Here is a 22,141-nt window from a genome sequence, read left to right on the forward strand (position 1 = left end):
AAAGCACTGTTTAGAGCAGGGGTCTCAAACTCAGCTGGGCATATGGGCCGCACATAGAAAAACATTTAATTTGGGGGGGCCACATTATTTGCATGACAAAGTGACATTTTTAGTGATGCCATTTTATTTTCTATACACCTTTTGAACTGGTCCGCCATCTTGCAGACGCGGCCCCCCATCCCGGTCCGCCATCTTGCAGACGCGGTCCGCCATCCCGGTCCGCCATCTTGCAGACGCGGTCCGCCATCTTGCAGACGCGGTCCGCCATCTTGCAGACGCGGTCCGCCATCTTGCAGACGCGGTCCGCCATCTTGCAGACGCGGTCCGCCATCTTGCAGACGCGGTCCGCCATCTTGCAGACGCGGTCCGCCATCTTGCAGACGCGGTCCGCCATCTTGCAGACGCGGTCCCCCATCCCGGTCCGCCATCTTGCAGACGCGGTCCCCCATCCCGGTCCGCCATCTTGCAGACGCGGTCCCCCATCCCGGTCCGCCATCTTGCAGACGCGGTCCCCCATTCCGGTCCGCCATCTTGCAGACGCGGTCCCCCATCCCGGTCCGCCATCTTGCAGACGCGGTCCCCCATCCCGGTCCGCCATCTTGCAGACGCGGTCCCCCATCCCGGTCCGCCATCTTGCAGACGCGGTCCCCCATCCCGGTCCGCCATCTTGCAGACGCGGTCCCCCATCCCGGTCCGCCATCTTGCAGACGCGGTCCCCCATCCCGGTCCGCCATCTTGCAGACGCGGTCCCCCATCCCGGTCCGCCATCTTGCAGACACGGTCCCCCATCCCGGTCCGCCATCTTGCAGACACGGTCCCCCATCTTGCAGACACGGTCTCCCATCCCGGTCCGCCATCTTGCAGACACGGTCTCCCATCCCGGTCCGCCATCTTGCATACACGGTCCCCCATCCTGGTTCTTATCTTGCAGACACGGTCCCCCATCCCGGTCCGCCATCTTGCAGACGCGGTCCCCCATCCTGGTTCTTATCTTGCAGACACGGTCCCCCATCCCGGTCTGCCATCTTGCAGACGCGGTCCGCCATCTTGCAGACACGGTCCCCCATCCTGGTTCTTATCTTGCAGACGCGGTCCGCCATCTTGCAGACGCGGTCCGCCATCCTGCAGACACGGTCCGCCATCCCGGTCCGCCATCTTGCAGACGCGGTCCCCCATCCCGGTCCGCCATCTTGCAGACGCGGTCCCCCATCCCGGTCCGCCATCTTGCAGACGCGGTCCCCCATCCCGGTCCGCCATCTTGCAGACGCGGTCCCCCATCCCGGTCCGCCATCTTGCAGACGCGGCCCCCCATCCCGGTCCGCCATCTTGCAGACGCGGTCCGCCATCTTGCAGACGCGGCCCCCCATCCCGGTCCGCCATCTTGCAGACGCGGTCCGCCATCCCGGTCCGCCATCTTGCAGACGCGGTCCCCCATCCCGGTCCGCCATCTTGCAGACGCGGTCCGCCATCTTGCAGACGCGGCCCCCCATCCCGGTCCGACATCTTGCAGACGCGGTCCGCCATCTTGCAGACGCGGTCCGCTATCCCGGTCCGCCATCCCGCAGACGCGGTCCCCCATCCCGCAGACGCGGTCCCCCATCCCGGTCCGCCATCCCGCAGACGCGGTCCCCCATCCCGGTCCGCCATCTTGCAGACGCGGTCCCCCATCCCGGTCCGCCATCTTGCAGACGCGGTCCCCCATCCCGGTCCGCCATCTTGCAGACGCGGTCCCCCATCCCGGTCCGCCATCTTGCAGACGCGGTCCCCCATCCCGGTCCGCCATCTTGCAGACGCGGTCCCCCATCCCGGTCCGCCATCTTGCAGACGCGGTCCCCCATCCCGGTCCGCCATCTTGCAGACGCGGTCCCCCATCCCGGTCCGCCATCTTGCAGACACGGTCCCCCATCTTGCAGACACGGTCTCCCATCCCGGTTCGCCATCTTGCAGACACGGTCTCCCATCCCGGTCCGCCATCTTGCAGACGCGGTCCCCCATCCCGGTCCGCCATCTTGCAGACGCGGTCCCCCATCCCGGTCCGCCATCTTGCAGACACGGTCTCCCATCCCGGTTCGCCATCTTGCAGACACGGTCTCCCATCCCGGTTCGCCATCTTGCAGACACGGTCTCCCATCCCGGTTCGCCATCTTGCAGACACGGTCCCCCATCCTGGTTCTTATCTTGCAGATACGGTCCCCCATCCTGGTCCTTATCTTGCAGACACGGTCCCCCATCCTGGTCCTTATCTTGCAGACACGGTCCCCCATCCTGGTCCTTATCTTGCAGACACGGTCCCCCATCCTGGTCCTTATCTTGCAGACACGGTCCCCCATCCTGGTCCTTATCTTGCAGACACGGTCCCCCATCCTGGTCCTTATCTTGCAGACACGGTCCCCCATCCTGGTCCTTATCTTGCAGACACGGTCCCCCATCCTGGTCCTTATCTTGCAGACACGGTCCCCCATCCTGGTCCTTATCTTGCAGACATGACCGCGCTCAGGGTCCCGGTCCTTATCTTGCAGACACGACCGCGCTCAGGGTCCGTCCCCCCCCCCCCCCCCCCCCATACTGAGCGCTGTATTTAACATGACAGAGAAAAAAAAATAAAAAAAAATTCTCACCTGTCCTCCCCGTTCCCTTGGCGTCCTTTCTGCACCTGTGGCCCGCAGGCACAGACCCCATAACGATTGCGGCTCTCTCCAGCAGCCGCCATCAGCACTGTAATGCAGTGTATTGCCGCGCAGAGAGGCCTATCAGAGGCCAGCTGCTGACATCTGCGCATGGCAGTGACATCATACGCCGCTGCGCTAGGACGCAGATGTCAGCTGCTGGTCTCTGATAGGCAGGCGGCTGATACTGGTATTGCTGTGCAGAGAGCCGGTCTCTGCGCGGCAATACACTGCACTACAGCGCTGATGTCGGCAGCTGCTGGAAAGAGCCAAGATCGTTACGGGGTCTATGTGCCTGCGGGCTGCAAGAAGCAGCCGGAGGGGCCGCATGCGGCCCGCGTGTTTGAGACCCCTGGTTTAGAGCTTGTGGTCTGTAATTTCTTTATAAGCTGCAAGGAAATCAAAAGGTCAGCTGTGGAGGAAGCTGCAAACCAGATCAATTTTACTACTGAGAGCAATATAAGTGTGACTCCTCAATACATTACTGTGTTCACCCAAACTAGAAATACACATTCTTCTGTTCCTCAGGCAAGAAATAAATTTATCCTTGCAAACTTACCAATTGACTCTTCAGGGTGGAAAGCTACCTCATTGACAGAACCAGCATGGCCTGGAAGTTTATACAAAATCCTGCGGGATGTAGTGTCCCAAACATAGACAAATCTGTTTCGCAAGAAGAAAAAAAAAAATTATACATGAAAAATAAACATTTAAATTATGTGAAATAAGCAGAAGGAGGAAAAGATGTCACTTACCGGTCTGCTGACCCTGCTGCTATCTTGCTTCCATCAGATGACCATGAACAGCGCAGCAAATTCTGGAATATAAAGGCAGCCAGTTAATGATCCCAAATTTATGTCATTCTGGGAGAGCACAGAAGTGGTTAAAGTTCCCAACCTTTTCAAAATTGTGCACATTTCCTTGGAAGATTTTCACACATCTCTCTTTTGGGGCAAAAGGGCGAATATCCCATGCACGAACTGTAAAAGAAAAGATATCAAATTGGTAATTTTTTATTTAGAACTGCCACAACACTGCATGAGACATTCTAAAAAAAATAAAAAAAACTTCACGTCCAGATATCGCCACATATAACTTCTCCCTCTAGCTTCAAAACGCCATGAACACCACGTCCACATTGAATTCTCCTCCCACCTTTCATCCCACACACTATTCGAGAACCTACAATCCGACTTCACCACTCCATTGAACCAGGCCAAAACAAAAAATTACAAACTACTTACTAAAAGCCAAAGCTAAAAGACAATATTCTATTCTCCTTCTAAACCTGTCCTCCGCTTTCGACACAGTTGATCACCACCTCCTACTACGGATCCGCTCTTCCCTTGGCATCAAAGACCTTTATCTCCTACCTCATTAACCGCACATTTAACGTCTTCCATTCCCATACTGGCTCCTCATTCCGCCTTCTCTCTTTTGGTGTCCCTCCAAGGCTCTGTCTTTGGACCCCCTACTCTTCTTGATATGTACAGGTGCTTCTCACAAAATTAGAATATCAAAAATGTAATTTATTTCAGTTCTTCAATACAAATAGTGAAACTCCTATATTATATAGAGTCATTACAGACAGAGGGATCTATTTCAAGTGTTTATTTCTGCTAATGTTGATGATTATGGCTTAGAGCCAATGAGAACACAAAAGTCATTATCTCAGTAAATTAGAACAACAAAACACCTGCAAAGGCTTCCTAAGCATTTAAATAAGGTCCTTAAGGCTGCGTTCACACATTGCGTATTTCCCTGCGTTTTTTTACGTTGCGTATTTTCCTGCGTTTTTTTAAGCAGGTAAAAAAAAAGCACCTCCATTCACACACTGCGTAAAAAAGCGCAGCAAAAAACGCAGTATGAAAATGAAGGGTGACATGTGTAATGTCTGTCTGTGTGTCTATTGTCTGTGTCTATGTGTCCTATGTGTCGTGCGTGTGTCCCTAGCAGTGTATATACAGACTATGGATACTCACCTACCCGATGGATGAGAGACGCGTCTGCTCCGTCCCGCGCTTGCAGCATCTGCCGTGAAGCGATCAGCAGACTGTCAGCTGGCCGGCTTGTAATCAGCTGACCGGCCGGTTACAAGCCGTTTAGCTAACAGCTGATCGGCTCACCGGCAGATGCTGGAAGCGCGGGATTGGAGCGGACCGGACCGGACGCCTCTCCCCTGACATCGGGTAGGTGAGTATCCATCCTGCGCCTCCGTAAAAAAGAGATGGAATTACGCAGTGTTTGAACACCGCTGCGTAATTCCATCGCTTATAATGGGCACAATAGAGAGAAAGTGCAGTACGCAGCTGCGTAAAGAATTTACATGCCAATTCTTTACGCAGCTGCGGCTTTCCCGCTGCGTAAAATTACACAGTGTCTGAACGGCAAAGTGAATTTCCCATTCACTTTGCTGGCAGACACAAAGCACATTGCGTATTTTCAAAAAGCGCGCGCAAAAAAGCGTGTGAAAATACGCAATGTGTGAACGCAGCCTTAGTCTGTTTCTGTAGGCTTCACAATCATGGGGGAAGACTGCTGACTTGACAGATGTCCAGAAGGCAGTCATTGACACACTCCACAAGGAGGGTAAGCCACAAAAGGTCATTGCTGAAGAAGCTGGATGTTCAGAGTGCTGTATCCAAGCATATTAATGGAAAGTTGAGTGGAAGGAAAAAGTGTGGTAGAAAAAGGTGCACAAACAACCAGGATAACCGCAGCCTTGAATGGATTGTTAAAAAAATGGCCATTCAAAAATTTGGGGGAAATTCACAATGATGGGACTGCTGCTGGAGTCATTGCTTCAAGAGCCACCACACACAGACGTATCTAGTACATGAGCTACAAGTGTCACATTCCTTGTTTCAAGCCACTCATGACCAATAGACAACGCCAGAAGCGTCTTACCAGGGAAAAGGAGAAAAAGACCTGGACTGTTGCTCAGTGGTCCAAGGTGTTGTTCAGATGAAAATACATTTTGCATTTCTTTTGGAAATCAAGGTCCCAGAGTCTGGAGGAAGAGTGGAGAGGCACACAATCCAAGCTGCTTGAGGTCTAGTGTGAAGTTTCCACAATCTGTGATGGTTTGGGGAGCCATGTCATCTGCTGGTGTAGGTCCACTGTGTTTTATCAAGACCAAAGTCAGTGCAGCCGTCTACCAGGAAATTTTAGAGCACTTCATGCTTCCCTCTGCCGACAAGCTTTTTGGAGAAGGAAATGTCATTCTCCAGCAGGACTTGGCCCCTGTCCACACTGCCAAAAGTACCAATACCTGGTTTAAAAACAACAGCATCACTGTGCTTGATTGGCCAGCAAACTTGCCTAACCTTAACCCCCATAGAGAATCTATGGGGTATTGTCAAGAGGATGAGAAACCCCAAACCCAACAATGCAGATGAGCTGAAGGCTGCTAAAGCAACCTGGGCTTCCATAACATCTCAGCAGCCACAGGCTGATCGCCTCCATGCCACGCCGTATTGATGCAGTAATTGATGCAAAAGGAGCCCCGACCAAGTATTGAGGGCATTTACTGAACATACATTTCGGATTTAAAAACATTTTTCAAGCTGGAGTTAGAAAGTATTCTAATTTACTGAGATAATGACCTTTGTGTTTTTATTGGCCATAAACATCAACATGAACAGAAATAAACACTTGAAATAGATCACTCTGTTTGTAATGACTAGATAATATACGAGTTTCGCTTTTTGTATTGAAGAACTGAAATAAATTAAATTTTTGATGATATTCTAATTTTGTCAGAAGCACCTGTACCTTTGGCCTGAGACAGCTCATAAAATCCCATGGCTACCAGTACCATCTATATGCTGACGACTTGAAATCTACTTCTTTGGCCCAGATGTCAACTCTCTGCTGTCCAGAATCCCAGAGTGTCCAATAGCCATATCCTCCTCCTAAATCACACTTCTGAAAACTCAAGGTGGACAAAATCAAACTCAATCTTCCCTCCAGTATCACAAGTCCGCTTCCTTGGAGTAAACCTTGACTATGCCTTGTCCTTGAAGCCACAGATCTAGACCCTTACCACCTCCTGCCATCTCTAACTCAAAAATATTTCCAGAACGCATACCATTTTAAACCCCCAACATGTAAGTGCATGCCCTCATCTCCTGCATGGACTTCTGCAATACGGCCTCCCAACTAACTCTTGCACCTCTCCAGTCAATCCTTAACTCTGTTTAAATTAATAAACCTCTCCCCTCGCTACTTCACCTTTTCCTTCTGCCAGTGCCTTCACTGGTTTCCAATTCCCCAGCAACTCCAGTTTAAACTTCTAAAAATTATTTACAAGTCTTTCCATAATCTGTCTCCTCCATTTAGCTCCTTACTAATCTGACATCACTCTACACGTAACCTCCTGTCCTCACAAGACCTCCTTCTCTCCCCAACTCTTATGTGTTACTCACCGAAACCACATCCAAGATTTTTCCCAATCATCCCCCATGCTCTGGAATTTGTCAACCCAGCATGTCCACTTATCTCTCTCATTTGGAACCTTCTGACAACCTGAATAGTCAGCTCTTCAGAAAGCCTACAATATTCCAGCTGCCATCTCCGCATCACCGGAGCTGCTGCACCCCCCCCCCACACCACCAACCTACAGTCTCCTTCCCCACCACCCTATAGACTAAGCCCAGCATGTTAGTGTACCCTCTCCACCTTTGTACCAGTGTAGCTGATATTTTGTTTATTATAATTTAATGGGGATTTAAAAATAAAATATTACTGCTGCTAGATAAATGGAAACTATGAGGCTATAACACGTGTTGGTATTCTTCCACCCTCAAGACAAAAAACAATTTCCCTATGTTTCCAGACAATCTTTTAATGTGCAATACCTGTGTTATCCATAGCATTCGATAGCAAGTAAGAACCTTCAGAACTGAGACTCAGGCCAGTCACAGAGTCTAAATGTCCTCGCATTGTATACATCAACTTATTCTGCCTCAAGTCCCAAACCTGACAGAAAGGGGGAAAATAGGTTTATACACATGAGATAGATATATATATATATATATTTTTTTTTATTTGGTTAAGAATCAGGCTTCAGACTGTTATAAAAGTTATGTTTGGTTAATAAGGCATTATACTGTTTGACTAGTTAAATAGAAGAATCATGGAAAACATAAATGCAAATAATTAGAAAGAGGGGAGAATAATCAACCTTTATATCATTATCAATTCCTCCTGAGATGATCTGGTCACTGGTGTCATTGAATGTGACAGACAAAACCTGATATGTATTTTGGAATGTCTGCACTGCAGCTTTTTTCCTGAAGTCCCAAAGCTAAAGGAAAAAAGAAAAAAAATGTTTGCAAACTGAATCTCTCTTATTCTTAACACTTTATTTTAAAATAAAGATCAAAATTTGCGGTTAGTGCTATTAAACATAACCAATACTTCTGATTCCCCACAACCTTACTACTACTTCAGCCATATCAGGCACTTGCTGGCCTCTATGATTGAAAATAAGTTCATCAAACGGAAATAGTCTAGATCCACAAAATAAACCAGAGGAAAAAGGTGATAGCCATCAGCCATCATCCACACACAAATAGGAGATAGTGAGTGTTTAACAGTCATTTAGATTGGCTGGCAGAAATGACAATTCTATTTCAAAACTTTGCACCATTTGGTTTTAGTACTCCATGCTTTACAGTAACTATGCTAAAATTAACAAAAGCAAGAAAGAATTTCAACTGTTAGTCAGGTCAGTTAGACTAGTAGAAGAGCCATTTATAATTTAGTAGCTCAATCACATAAGTAATAAGATATCCTTCATACATATCAACAAGGTTTGACTCAAAGAAAATCAAATTTTTCAATTTAAAAAAAGTAAGCCCAGTGATCGGGCAAAGATTGGGAGCTAGGTTTCTGAACTCTGGGACCTCTGCGATGTATTAATATATGATCGTTCATATAAAAGGTGGACAGACCAGGTCCAACAGAGCAGGACAGTAAATATTGAGTCCCTACCCGCCTCGTGACACCACAGTCTGTCCTTGGGTGATCCTCTCCAGAAACAATAAAAGATCAGTTTACCCACCTTCACAGTACCATCATCACTACCAGTACAGATAAGTTGAGGACCCCGTCTGGCAGGGTAACAGGAATTTACAAATGAAGTGTGTCCCTTGAGTCGCTTCACTCTCTCTCCTGTTTCACAGTCCCAAATAGCAACAGTTTTATCAGTTGAAGCAGAAAATAGTAAGCTGCAAGATATAAAAAAAAAAAAGGGGGAATTAGACCTATTGGTAATACGGTTTCCAGAAGTCCCTCCGGACAGCACTACAGGAGGTTAGTCCTTCCTTGACCTATGACAGGACAGGATCACAGAGAGGTTAAAATGCCCCTCCCACCTCCACCTTCCAGTGTTTTCCAAAGTACCACTGAAGGATGGATGCAAATAGTCTATATGAGCCACTAGAAACTCATGTAAGATAAACCCTTAATGGCCCCAGCTCGAGCCATGGCGACTTGATGAATGAACGATCTGCAGGAAGATCGATCTTGTGCAAGCCTAAACATAAGGGAGGGAAAATAAGAGTGCTGTCCTGAGGGACTTCTGGAAACCGAATTACCGGTAGGTATAATTTTCTTTTTTACAGTCCGTCCCTCCGGACAGCACCAGAAGAGTAGTACCAAAGTAATTGCACCAGGGTAGGTACAGAAGCCGTAAAGGTCCGAAGTCCTGGGCAAGAATTAGACTAGATATAGTAAGTGATCTGTAAAAATCAAAAGAAAATATAGACAATTATAGAAATACGCGAAGATATTTCACTGTAGCAAGTGTCAGATATATGTCTATATTGTCAAATATTCAGTAAAAATGTGGTAAATAAATTATACAGCAGAAAGAGTAGGACACACCCGTGTTTTACCCCAACACTAATAATGAACCGCAGTGACTGTTAGCTAGATTATATTTATAACACCACTGCAACGGAAAAGACCTAAAAACACCTCTTCTTTCACTGCCAAAAGTATGGTGATAGCCTCTGCCATAACCACCATGAGGATTGTTGCAGACCAATAACCTTGCATGTGCTTAAAAACACAGGCTGTTCTTTTACTGGTCCTCCTGGGCTCAGACTACACCTTGGTTACAGACCAGCTTACCATACCACAAGGAGTCCTGTAGGACAGAGGCCCTGGATTGCCGGAAGATCAAACCAATCCATTAGTATGTGGATAAATGGGCAGAGCATTGGGATGCTTATACCTTACCCACCCAGGAGCTCATGTCTATTCTAAATCCTTAAAGGGGTTTCCCCACGAATAAAAGTTAATTTTAATCAATAGATCATGGAATAATAACTTCCACAATTGGATGTGTTTAAATAAAATGTTCCTGTGCTGAGATAAATGTGCCCCTGCTGTGTACTTCCAATTGTGGAAATTATTATTACAAGAGCTATTGATTAAAATTAACTTTTGTTCGTGGGAAAACCCCTTTAAATCTCAAAGCCTCAAGCAAGGGCCTGGACACTATGGAAATATAGTTTGGCCGGTAACATACCCTGCCATTACCAACGTTGGGTCATCATCAGACCACCTGATAGAGAAGTGTGGATCATCACCCCTGTGGTGACAATATTAACGACACGGAGTCTGGACCCTGGAATTGATTAAAGTGGCCTAAATAAATGCCATTACCATCATTCATGTCATATACAGATATACAGGAAGAAAATCATTAACTGATTTGTTATATCCACGTCTGGCTTCTAACAGAGGAACTTGGCAAAACTCAGGTAGGAAAAAACCCTTTCCCACAACATATGTACTCCTTTCGAAACTGCCTCTAAATAAGTGCTTAGTGCAGACATACCATCTCCAAATTATTTTGTTTTTGGTAACAAAAACAAGCTATCAACTTGTTAAAGGCCTAAAAGGCGATCCCACTACCATGTGCAAATAAATGAGGGCAAAGCACTAGATCATTTAATCTATACATCTGGACTGCAATGGAGATAGGACCATTCTCTATAGCCAGAGAAAAGAAAGTTTTCTTCCAAACAGAGGGAGATCCTCTACTGTGAGTGCAGTGGAACCATGGGTTCTTTACTAAAAGTAGTGAGAGTATGGGACTTTTACCATATGAAGCTGTACTGCTTATTCACGACAAAAGTAGAAAGAGGGCCTAGATGCCTTCTTTGATGAATACGACTACAGGTTACACTGTTCAACAAGGTTTTTGTTTCCTGCATGAAATTGGGTGAATCCCATCAGAATTGTCATGCCGAGATCAGAAATAACTTCACGTAAGATTTTTGAGAAAAATGCAATTATATGTATGCACTGAATACTGTCAAATTGGTAGTGGCATGTGATATTCCGAATGCAAAAGTCAGCAACAGCGATCAAGTTTAAAAATGTTTCGCCATTGATTTTCATTTATAAATCACAGTCCGATGATTCATGGACAAGATTCCAACAATAGTCACCCAGCATCGAGGGACTCCATCTCCCTTGGTACCGTTTCTCCATCTGGGAAATGTCTTGATAAAACCTTTCATCGTGTTCATCACTTACAGTGCCGAGGTTTGGTGGGAAAGAGTCAATGTGTGAATGAAGGAAATATATTTTAAGTGACACGTTGAACTTCATTGACTTGTAAGCCTGAAGAAGACTTTCAACCAGGGCTGGGGAGTCGGAGTCGTGGAGTCGGAGTTAGTTTTGGTTGGAGTCGGAGTCGGTAGAAATGTACAGACTCCAGCTTTAAAAAAAAATGTATTAATATTTAATAATTGAACTTTCATATGAATTTTATAAATGTTACTCAAATATATATGTTCTATCAAACTATGAACAACAGTGATAAGCAGTTCTGCTGGAGATAGAGACATTTTTTACTTCTTGTGTGTCACTGTTCTCCACTGCCCTTATCTAATCTTATACTTGGTTAACCTCATGCTGCCCCAACCCCCCTACTTACAATGTATGCAACTGAAAGTGAAAATGTGTTGCAAATTCTTAGTAGTAAAGCTCCTCCTCTAGACTAGATGTTTACTAGGTGTGCGTCTTCCAAGCATCTCACAGCTGCTACTCAGAAGAGGAAGACTGTAAGAAGTATTATCCTTCAACAAACTTTGCATCAGTTAACTGTGAGTACATGAGGAATAACAGTATTACTGACCACTATATCAGTTGTACGACCTGGCAATAATTTTGTACAATTGTTTTTAGGAAAAACAATTGTCATTTGGATTGTGAATGCAGAATTAAAAACCTGAGAATGTCAAAGAAGCGTCACATTAAATCAGCTGTATTTGAACATTTTACCATCACTCAAGATAGAAAACATGTCTGTCAGTGTATGACAAATGATCCAGACGAAAACAAATGCTGTGAAGCCAAGATCAGTGCAAATTCAGGCAAAGATAAAAATGTTCCTACCAGAGCTTCTAATCTAAAGAGACATTTACAGCGCTTTCATCCAGAAGTACTGAAAGCAGTGGATGAGAAAGACTGCATCCAAACCAATGAACCAGTGCCCAGCTCTTCCAGCCAAACAAAGGAGCAGAGAACTTTGCAGCCATCAGTTGCAAGATATTTTGTCAGTGACAAAGTTACTGTGACAATGACAGTAGATACATTTAAAAAACAGATCATAGAGCTTGTTGTAAAGGATAGTGTGCCTATTTCATTATTTTCACGACCAGCTTTTATGTGTCTGAATGGGGAAATGGCCCGCAAGCTTGGTGTTTCTCTCTCTCTCCAGAGTATTAGAAAATTAGTAATCGAAGAAGCTTTTAAACAAAAGGAAGAACTTAAAGAAACGCTCAAGGGACGCTTTCCGTTTCTTAAAATGGATGCCTGCACACGTCACAGAGTGAACTATTTTGCCATCAATGTCCGATTTGTTTGTGACAAAAAGGAAATAGTTACCAAGACATTGGCAGTAAAAGACACCAAAGCTCATCACACTAGTGAGTTTCTCCAGGTCTTGATGGAAAAGGTTCTGCAAGACTATGAACTTAAAAAAGAGCAAGTTCTTTCTGTCGTAACTGACAATGCTTCAAATATGATAAGTACTATTAAGCTAATGAATGAGAGTAATGATGGTGACCAGCAGCTAGAAGAACATTCTGGGTCCACAGACACAGAAATGTTTGAAATAGAGGAACACAGTATTGTAACTGAGGAGCAAACTGAAGTTGCTTCAGATGAACAGCAACATGATAGTTTAGATGATCTTGTTGAAACTGTCAATACGTTCTTTCATTCATCACATGCGCTGTGTTGTGCATACGCTACAGCTGGCTATAAGAGAGTCTGCAAGAAGGACATGCTGCTGCACTGATTGGCAAGGTGAGAAAATTGGCTACTGTTGCCAGAACCCCTAAAGTTGACTCAATTTTGAAGAGACGTGCTGGAAAAGGGGCAATTATTGATCAAGCCAGACGATGGGGCAGTACTTACTTAATGATTCAGCGCTTGGTTGAACTGAAAACCTTTCTTGTAGACATGGCTAACCCTCAACTGACGCTAAATGAAAGTCAGTGGAATCAGGTGACTGAGCTGGAAAAATTGCTAGAGCACCCATTTACAGTGACTAAAAAATTACAAGCAGAGGACTTAACTCCAGGTATTTTCTTAAAGGAGTGGAAGAACCGGATGTTTCGCCTGTCCCAAAGAGGAGAGTTAATCGCAAGTGGCATTGCTACATCAATGAAATGGAGAGAGGAGCTACTATTACAAAATAACATTCTTTTGGCAGCTGTTTATGTAGACCCAATGCATCGGATCTAGATGATCAACAACTAACTAAAGGAAAAGAAGCTCTGTTTGAAATAGCAGTAAGGATGAAAGGGTTGCAGAACAGTCAGGAGGAACAAGAAGAATTTGGTCGTCCTGCCACATCTTCACCCTCATCATCAACTGATGAATTTAAATTTCGAAAAATATTTGGATCACAAGGACCGTGCAAAGCGTTCCCGCATAGAAGAAGAGTCATCCCTATCAAAGAACACAGCCAGTACATTTCAGCAGAATTTTTCATGTGCACTAAAAGAAATTGAGAAATTTGAAAGTTCATCAAAAATAACAGTGCAACAAGCGATTCCTCTGTATCCTGACATTGTCAGAGATGTTGCCCGAGTGGTTACTGCTTTGCCACCAACCCAAGTTAGTGTAGAGAGGTTGTTCTCTGCTCTCAAAATAATTAGATCAGATTTGAGGGCATCCATGAAGGAGGATCTGACAGAGGCAATACTTTTTCTGAGGACAAATTTATAGATTTCTTCTTATTAACTGCATAACAGCGTTTATTGCATATTTACTTACAAGAGTTTAGAAAAGCTTGTAAAAGTTATTTGCTATATTCTAATTGTATTCTAATAAATATAGTTTTTGCTCTAAGTGGTCTGATTACTTATATGATGGTGAGAAACGGAATAAGCACGATGTTAATATTTTACAACAGTAAATTTATTGTTACGAATTGGCCATTTATGAAGGAGTCGGAGCCGGAGCCGGAACCTGATAAAATCCAGGAGTCGGAGTCGCAACTGTGGCTTACCGACTCCACAGCCCTGCTTTCAACCTGTTCTTTGATTAGTATCAAAGGGTAGACATTGACATAGTAGCAAGACAGCCTTTAATCTTAAGACCGATGAATCAATGAACAGTCGCCATTCCCTTGGGTCATGGTCAACTCCAAGGAGAGAAAACAATACAGTAATATCACTGCAAAAAGTGAGACTGTCATCTTGACTGAACATGACGACTGCGAAATACTGAAATTTTTGTACTTGGCTGAAACAGACTCCACCCTTGCAACCTTGATCCAAGAAGTTCTGCCTGACTCTTTGATAAACCCAAATCTCTGACCAGATCGTTGAGTCTTGCTCGAGATATTAAACGTGGAGCAGTTGATATTGATGGTTCGAAATCTGAATCAGCATCAGCTTCCATCTCTAATCAATCAACCGTCATTTCATCGTCATCTTCTATTCTCCACACCGGCGGTGGTTTTGGAACTGGCAGGCTTTCATCATGCACCACTGATCTAATTGCAGAAGCAAGGTTGGGATATTCAATATACCTCCTGTTCTTAGAAGAAAAAACGGATACAATCGTCATGCAGAAGTAACAATTGCTTATATGGTCCTTCTGCTCCCTCCACATTATTGGAATGGCAAACAGCATTGAAGGTCGCACACCCTTCTGCCAAGACCTCAAACTCTTAGCGCAAGATGAGCAGCATATATGAGAAGCCCATGCTCTGTCTTAGTCACCAATTTTGCATCCAAAGTATAACTCATACGCCTTCTTAACAACTGCAGTTATACTCCTTTTCTGGGCTTTAAGGGTATAATCTCCACATATATAACAAAAGCGGTCACTGCTATTGTGACATTGACGAGACATTCTGCAACTCGTTACTTATTAAACAGTTTTGCTCCTTATGACATTTTCTGCAAAACAGAAGAAACACATGAAGACTACAGCATTGTTACTGATGCTATTATATAATGCTACTTGGAAATAGACCAAAGTCTAACAGTTGTATCTGGGAATGCCTGAGAGTGCATAATTAATGCAATGCATGATTGGACAGGGAGTAAGTGCTGTATATTATAATAAAGAGAGTCCATACTATGAATTTCATTGGATATTTCTACCAAAAATACTCTTCTGAAATAAAATGTTTAATTTAAGTGCCAGTTTATTATGTACCGTACATTCCGGCGTATAAGACGACTTTTGAAGACTGAAAAATCTTCTGTCTAGTCTGGGGTCGTCTTATACGCCGGTAATGCTTTTGAACTTTCAGAAATTGACATGCGGGGATACTCTGGGGGTGTTAATAAGCTGCCGTGGCCGTATCCCTGCCATGTCGGAGTTAATATAAGGTGGAGGGAGTTAAAATACGGCGGCGGTAGGTCCAGACAGTCAGCGCTTCTTTGCTGAAACTGACACATCGCTGCGTATTCCCAGCTCCGTACACAGCGCAGGGCTTCTGTGCCGACAGCTTTCACTTGTCACAGAAGCGCTGCGCTGTGTCCGGAGCAGGGAAGTTCGCATCGCTTCTGTGACAATATATGAAAAGCCGGCAATTCAGCAGCGGCATAAGCCGGCACCCGACAATTTAGAATAGAAAGAATAGAGCATCACACATAGATTAGATAGATAGAAACATGTCAGTCACATATATATGAAGTACAGTGACAGTGCTGGTTACTGTACTTGTCATCTAGTGTTAAAATAACGGATTTATTAAAAAAAAAATTGGCGTGGGGTTCCCCTTAATTTTAGTCTCTAGCGGAGGTTAAGCAGACGGCTGGGGCAGATGTTTGAAGCCTGGGAAGGGGGTAATACCCACGGAGCTTCCCAGGCTACTAATATCAGCCCCCAGCTGAATACCTAGCCTTTACTAGCTAATAAAATGGGGGATCCCAAAAAAATGACGTGGGGTCCCCCCTATTTTAATAGCTAGCAAAGGCTAGGCAGACAGCTGGAGGCTGATATTAATAGCCCAGGAAGGGTGCCATGAATATTGGCCCCCTCCCAGGCTAGAAACACCAGCCGTCAGCCGCCCCAGAAATGGCGCATCCATAGGATGCGCCAAATCTGGCACTTAGCCTCGCTCTTCCACGCTGCCCTGTAGCGGTGGCAGGGGGTAATAGGGTTGGGGTTGATGTCAGCTTATAATGCCAGCTGACATCAAGCCCAGGTTAGTAATGGAGAGGCGTCTATAAGAAACCCCTCCATTACTAACCCCATAGTCAAAGTTAAAAAAAACACAAACACCCAGAATAAAGTCCTTTAATTGAAATAAAGACACAATTCTTTATTGTTCTAAATTAAACCATACTTACCGTCACGCCCATTCCAGCTGAAGCCAACGATCTCCTGCAATAAAAGAAAAATAATAAACCAACCTCATCCTTACCTTTCCATGGTTCCCAGGACGGGTCCAGCTCTGCTACATCGAGATGACAGGCTGGACCGCAGCAGAACGCTGCCATCCAGCCTGTCATCCCGCAGACACTGAGAAGCGCAGGCATGCTTGCGCTCTGCAGTGTCTGGCTGTGACGGCATCCAGATGAGCCGACAATGAACTCAGCTCACCTCCTGGACGTCCGTCACTGACAGCGTGGGAAACTTCTACTGCGCATGCGGGGAGCAGGAGAATTTTCCCACGCTGTCAGTGACGTGCATGAGGTGAGCCGAGTTCATTGGACATGATCTCGGCTCATCTGGATGCCGTCACAGTCAGACACTGAGGAGCACAAGCATGCCTGCGCTTCTCAGTGTCTGCCGCATGGCAAGCTGAACGGCAGCGTTCTGCTGCGGTGCAGCCTGTCATGTGAATGTAGCAGAGCTGGACCGGTCCTGGGAACCATGGAGAGGTAAGGATGAGGTTGCTTTATTATTTTACTTTTATTGCAGGAGATCGTTGGCTTCAGCTGGAATGGGCGTGACTGTAAGTATGGTTTAATTTAGAACATTAAAAAATTGTGTCTTTATTTCAATTAAAGGACTTTATTCTGGGTGTTGTGTTTTTTTTAATTACTTTACTAGAAATTCATGGTGGTCATGTCTAATATTGGCGTGACCCCATGAATTTCGGGCTTAGGGCCAGCGATAATACCAAGCTGGCCCTAACCCCTTTATTACCCAGTGAGCCACCGCACCAGGGCCCTGGATGAGTTGGGTACAGCGCCAGAAGATGGCGCTTCTATGAACGCGCCATTTTCCGGGGTGGCTGCGGACTGCAATTTGCAGCGGGGGGGGGGGCCCAGAAAGCTTGGGCCTCCCTGCGCTGCAGATTCCAGCCCCCAGCTGCCTAGTTGTACCTGGCTGGACACAAAAATAGGGCGAAGCCCCACGTATTTTTTTTTTTAATTATTTCATGAAATAATTTAAAAAAAAAGGGCTTCCCTATATTGTTGTGTCCGGCCAGGTACAAATAGGCAGCTGGTGGTTGGGGGCAGCCCGTTCCTGCCTGCTGTACCTGGCTGGACACAAAAATATGGCGAAGCCCCACGTCAACATTTTTGGGAAAAATTAATTACAAAATTAATAATTTAGGGACTGCATCTTTATTAACCCCTCAATTGTCATTTAGTGTTAAAATAAAGGATTTTTTAAAAAGAAAATTGGCGTGGGATCCACCATCATTATAGTCTCTAGCGGAGGTTAAGCAGACGGCTGGGGCAGATGTTTGAAGTCTGGGAAGAGGGTAATACCCACGGAGCTTCCCAGGCTACTAATATCAGCCCCCAGCTGAATACCTAGCCTTTACTAGCTATTAGAATGGGGGACCCCCCCAAAAAATGACGTGGGGTCCCCCCTATTTTAATATGTTTATGAGTGACAGTTTTCCTGCTATATACCTGCATGTCATAAGAATTTAAATTAAAAAAGGACCATGTTAAATTCAAATCTGTTTTTTTTTTTAATTTTTACCAGTGTTTGGTATGCGTTGGAAAAGGGGTAGTCTTATACGGTGAATATATCCTAAACTCGATATTTTAACAGGAAAGTAGGGGGGTCGTCTTATACACCAGGTCGTCTTATACGCCGGAATATACGGTACTATGTACAGTCCTTATAACTGTAAAATGAAAATATCTCAGAAATGGTACATGCTACAGAAATTCTGATTACATTTCTGAAATCAGAGCCTCAAAATACATAAAGATAACATTTTAAAACAGGAAACAGAAAAAAAAAGTTAAAAATTTGTTGACCAGTGTTTTAGGACTAAAATCTGTTGTTGATCGAGGAAACTAATCCGATTGCCGTATGTGGAGTCGGGAAGGATCTTTCCCACAAACATGAGAAAATTATCCTCTACCTCACGGGAACTTTTCCGGAACAGTAGTATGTCGTGTTATAGGATGAACTCGATAGACCCATGTCTCCCTTCCACCATAACTATGAAAGAACGTCCCGACTTTAGCCATTAAGGGCCAAGACTTAAACTCCTGACTAGACAGTATACTGAATTAAGACTCCTGTTCTGATACAGAAGAAATACTAGGCCAATCCAAGCATAGTTGCTCCTTTGGTTAAGCCAAGTTCCAGAAAATGAGGCAAAAGAAGCTAGGTCTGGGTCCAGAGACACAACGACTCTCTAACCGTAGTTGAGGCTAGAGACAAAGTGCAAAGTGCCAGACTGATCAAAAGCACGAGGCATGAAGTCAGAGGCCCCAAGCCAGAGGCACAAGACACAAACTAGAGGCACTATGAAGCCCTATAAAGCACAGAAGAAGAGCTATAAAGTGCCATGAGGCGCCATGAGTCAGTGAAGGTGTCATGATGCACCATGAAGGCACAGAAGCGCCATGAGGCACTATGGAAACACTGAGGTGCCATGAGGCACTTGAAGGTGCGACCCAAGAGACCAGACTCAAACTTAGGGTATGTGGCCACGATGAGTACCAGCCTGCGGCCCCGACCCACCGATTTAGCCGTGCGGCTTCCGCTCATTATGCAAATGAGCGGCGTCATTTTTTTTCTCACCTTCGGACTTTTCTCATAGAGGTTAGGTCTATGGGGAAAGTCCACATGCGGACCCACAGGAGAAATTGACATGCTGCGGTCTGGAAAGACGCGCTGCGGTCTGGAAAGACGCGCTGCATGTCCGTTTCCGAGGCAATCCGCAGGTGCCCAGATACGCATAGTGGACATGGGATTTCTACAGATCCCATCCACTATACTGTAATATCTAGCCGCTGCGGGTTTGATGCTGCATGACACGGAGCATCAAACCTGCAGCGGCTCCAGATCGTGTGCCCATACCCTCTTGAATGTAAAAGGGTAATTCATCGGAATTCAGAATAAACCTCCCAATCACAATTGTCAGACTAGCCCCACCCAAAGAAGAAGGCAATTAATGAGGTGCAGCTGGAGAGCAACCTTCACAGAGATAATGTGCTGTATTAACACCATTTGTCATCCCACAGACCTGGAGTAGTTAAACTGGTACTGGTCTGGTGGACAACAGTGAAACCAACCGAGTGTCATTCAACCACAAAATGAGGATAACATGCTCGGTATAAGTTAAACTTTGAAGCCAAAACATTGGCACGAGGCCCTTAGCCCAGCTTTGGCATCAAGGCAGGAGGCTAGTATCCGCCCAGAGGCTTTGCCGTTCGAGACAATATTTACACTGTGCCCTTACTTGTGCTGCCTCCCCCTCATCTACAAATAATAGAAGAACCAGGGAACCTGGTAATACCACAATCCCACATTGAGGGAAGTGGTGACACTGTTGGCTGGTTGTTGGCTGAGGGACCTCTATCCAGAGAGGCGTCGGCCCCAGACCGCTTGATAGGGGGAGACACTACTCACTTGTCCCAGTGATTTAGTAGGGATGTCAGGACAGCCAGTATTTTGTTTCTCCAATGATGGCTGCTTTGCTGCACTGGTAACTCTCTCACCTGTCTTCCATCTGCCTCCCCCTTTAAGTAGGTGATTCTTGGCGCTTCTTTTCCCAAATTCCGGAAGTGTGGTCCATGCAGGAATGCAGACCGGGCGATTGAGACATACATGTTGCTCCCTGTAAACAATAAATGTGTCTTTGTATGCCGGCGTCTCAACGGTGAACCTCCTGCCGCGCAAGGGGATGGACAAAAGTGAGCTGAGAGCCCCTCTGAGGGGAAAGCAGCTAGTACCAGGAGCTCTACTAGCAGGCTGAGGGATCTCTTGTACAGCGAGGTGTCGGCCTCTGGACCCTGCTGCAGAAGGAAGAAGAAAGATGTTGGACCTCCCCATCTCCCCAATCCTCCCGTGTCTGGTAATCAGGAGCTCCTACTCAACTGATAAGGAAAATATCTGGACGGTGGAGGTGGGAGGGGCCTTTTAACCTCTCTGTGATCCTGTCCTGCCATAGGTCAAGGAAGGACTACCTCCATGTGTGCTGTCCTGAGGGACGGACTGGAAAAATATATTCCGAGTTATTACAAATGGCCAGTCACAAACTAGTGACAAAGAGACTAGAGCTACATTTACACTGGACGATCAGTAACAAGCATTGATAGGACTGTCATTTCCCAATAACCGGCTAGTGTCAACGGACTGCTAAACATCTGACAATCTAGAAAAACGTTCGCTTGTTGGGTGAAATAAATTTTAAGTTGAAAAGCATCTTTCATGACTGTGCATCAACATCATACTGTGCAAATAGGACATGTGCTGCCAAGAACAACCTCAGTCTATGACAGAACAAAATATTACCGATCGTTTTGTGAGCCTGTGGAAAAAAGCTACTGAAAGACCTCTGTTTTTCGGTGTTGTTGATTGTTAGTCGCCATCAGCCAGTGTAAACGCACCCTGAGTTGTATGGATTTTCCGAGAATTTAACATTGATGGTCTATCTTGGATAAGGAAAGGCCATCAGTGTTATATTTCTCAGTTATTCTTCAGAATACAGGATTTAAAGCTAAACATGCAAAATATGCAACTGCAGTTTTTTCTAAGAATTCAACTCCAGGCCGAGGATGACAAATTCTGTAGACTTCAGAAGCAGAGCACCACATCCCTGCCAATATTTACACAGGCATTGTAGAACTCAATTCAAATAAACTATTAGGCTATGTGCCCAGTAGCAGATTTGATGCAGAGCGTTTTTGCTTCTCTCTGGCAGAAAAAACGCAAGCAGATTCGCATGCGTTTTTTTCTGCCAGAGAGAAGCATTTTTTCAGCGTTTTCGCATGCGGGTTATCAAGCACTTTCCAAGCGATTTTAGCATCACTTGGAAAGTGCTTGACAAGTTGGTCACACAATATAAATCCATGCAGCCGGCATGGATTTATATTGTGTGACCAAGTTAGATGCTTTAAATGCAGCATCTAAAAAAAAAAATAAATAAAAAAATTATAAAGTTAAAAATAAAAAACCCCTGTATATTCACCTCTCCGGCGGCCCCCAGTCTGCTCCCGGCGGCGTCCTCTCTCTTCGGCGTCGCACGGTGTACTGGCAAGACCTGCGGTGAAGTCATTTAGTCAGCTGATGGTCACGCAACCATCACCTGACCGCTGACATCAGCGGTCAAGTGAAAATCAGCTGACTAACTGAAGTGACCGCAGGTCCTGCAAGTACAAAGCGGGACGCCAAGGAGAGAGGACGCCGCCGGGAGCAGACTGGGGGCCGCCGGAGAGATGAATATACAGTTTTTATTTTTAACTTTTTAATTTCTTTTTTTCACCGCGTGGTATCCGGGATGAAGAGGAGTTGTAGACTCCTCTTCATCCTGGGTACCACACGCACCGCGATTACGCTGCAAATTCGCAGCCATTTAATTTCATTGAAACGCAGCAAATCCACATATACCTGCGGGTTTGCTGCGTTTCAATGTTCCTCAATGGCCGCGAATTTGCAGCGTAATCGCGGTAGAAATGGTCATGCTGCGTTTTGCAACGCAATGCGAATTCGGCGCGCAAATTAGCGCATCATGTGCACAGCACATCCAAATTCACATTGCTTTGCAAGGCAGA

The 22,141-nt window shown here is 45.6% G+C and overlaps 1 protein-coding gene across 1 annotated transcript in view; it reads right to left on the reverse strand.

The window, feature by feature from the left end:
- Positions 1-22,141, reverse strand: part of SNRNP40 (small nuclear ribonucleoprotein U5 subunit 40) — an 83,659-nt gene that overhangs the window by 17,232 nt on the left and 44,286 nt on the right. The window contains exons 4-9 of the mRNA XM_073666503.1: positions 8,734-8,899; positions 7,852-7,974; positions 7,526-7,646; positions 3,564-3,646; positions 3,422-3,483; positions 3,226-3,329 (exon numbers count right to left, since the gene is read on the reverse strand). Of these exons, the coding sequence (XP_073522604.1) occupies positions 3,226-3,329; positions 3,422-3,483; positions 3,564-3,646; positions 7,526-7,646; positions 7,852-7,974; positions 8,734-8,899 (659 nt within the window). The remainder of the gene's footprint in view (positions 1-3,225; positions 3,330-3,421; positions 3,484-3,563; positions 3,647-7,525; positions 7,647-7,851; positions 7,975-8,733; positions 8,900-22,141) is intronic.

The sequence above is a fragment of the Phyllobates terribilis genome, unplaced genomic scaffold (assembly GCF_046119375.1).
Source record: "Phyllobates terribilis strain yellow unplaced genomic scaffold, ASM4611937v1 Scaffold_2__4_contigs__length_985480577, whole genome shotgun sequence".
Classification (NCBI taxonomy): Eukaryota; Metazoa; Chordata; class Amphibia; order Anura; family Dendrobatidae; genus Phyllobates; species Phyllobates terribilis.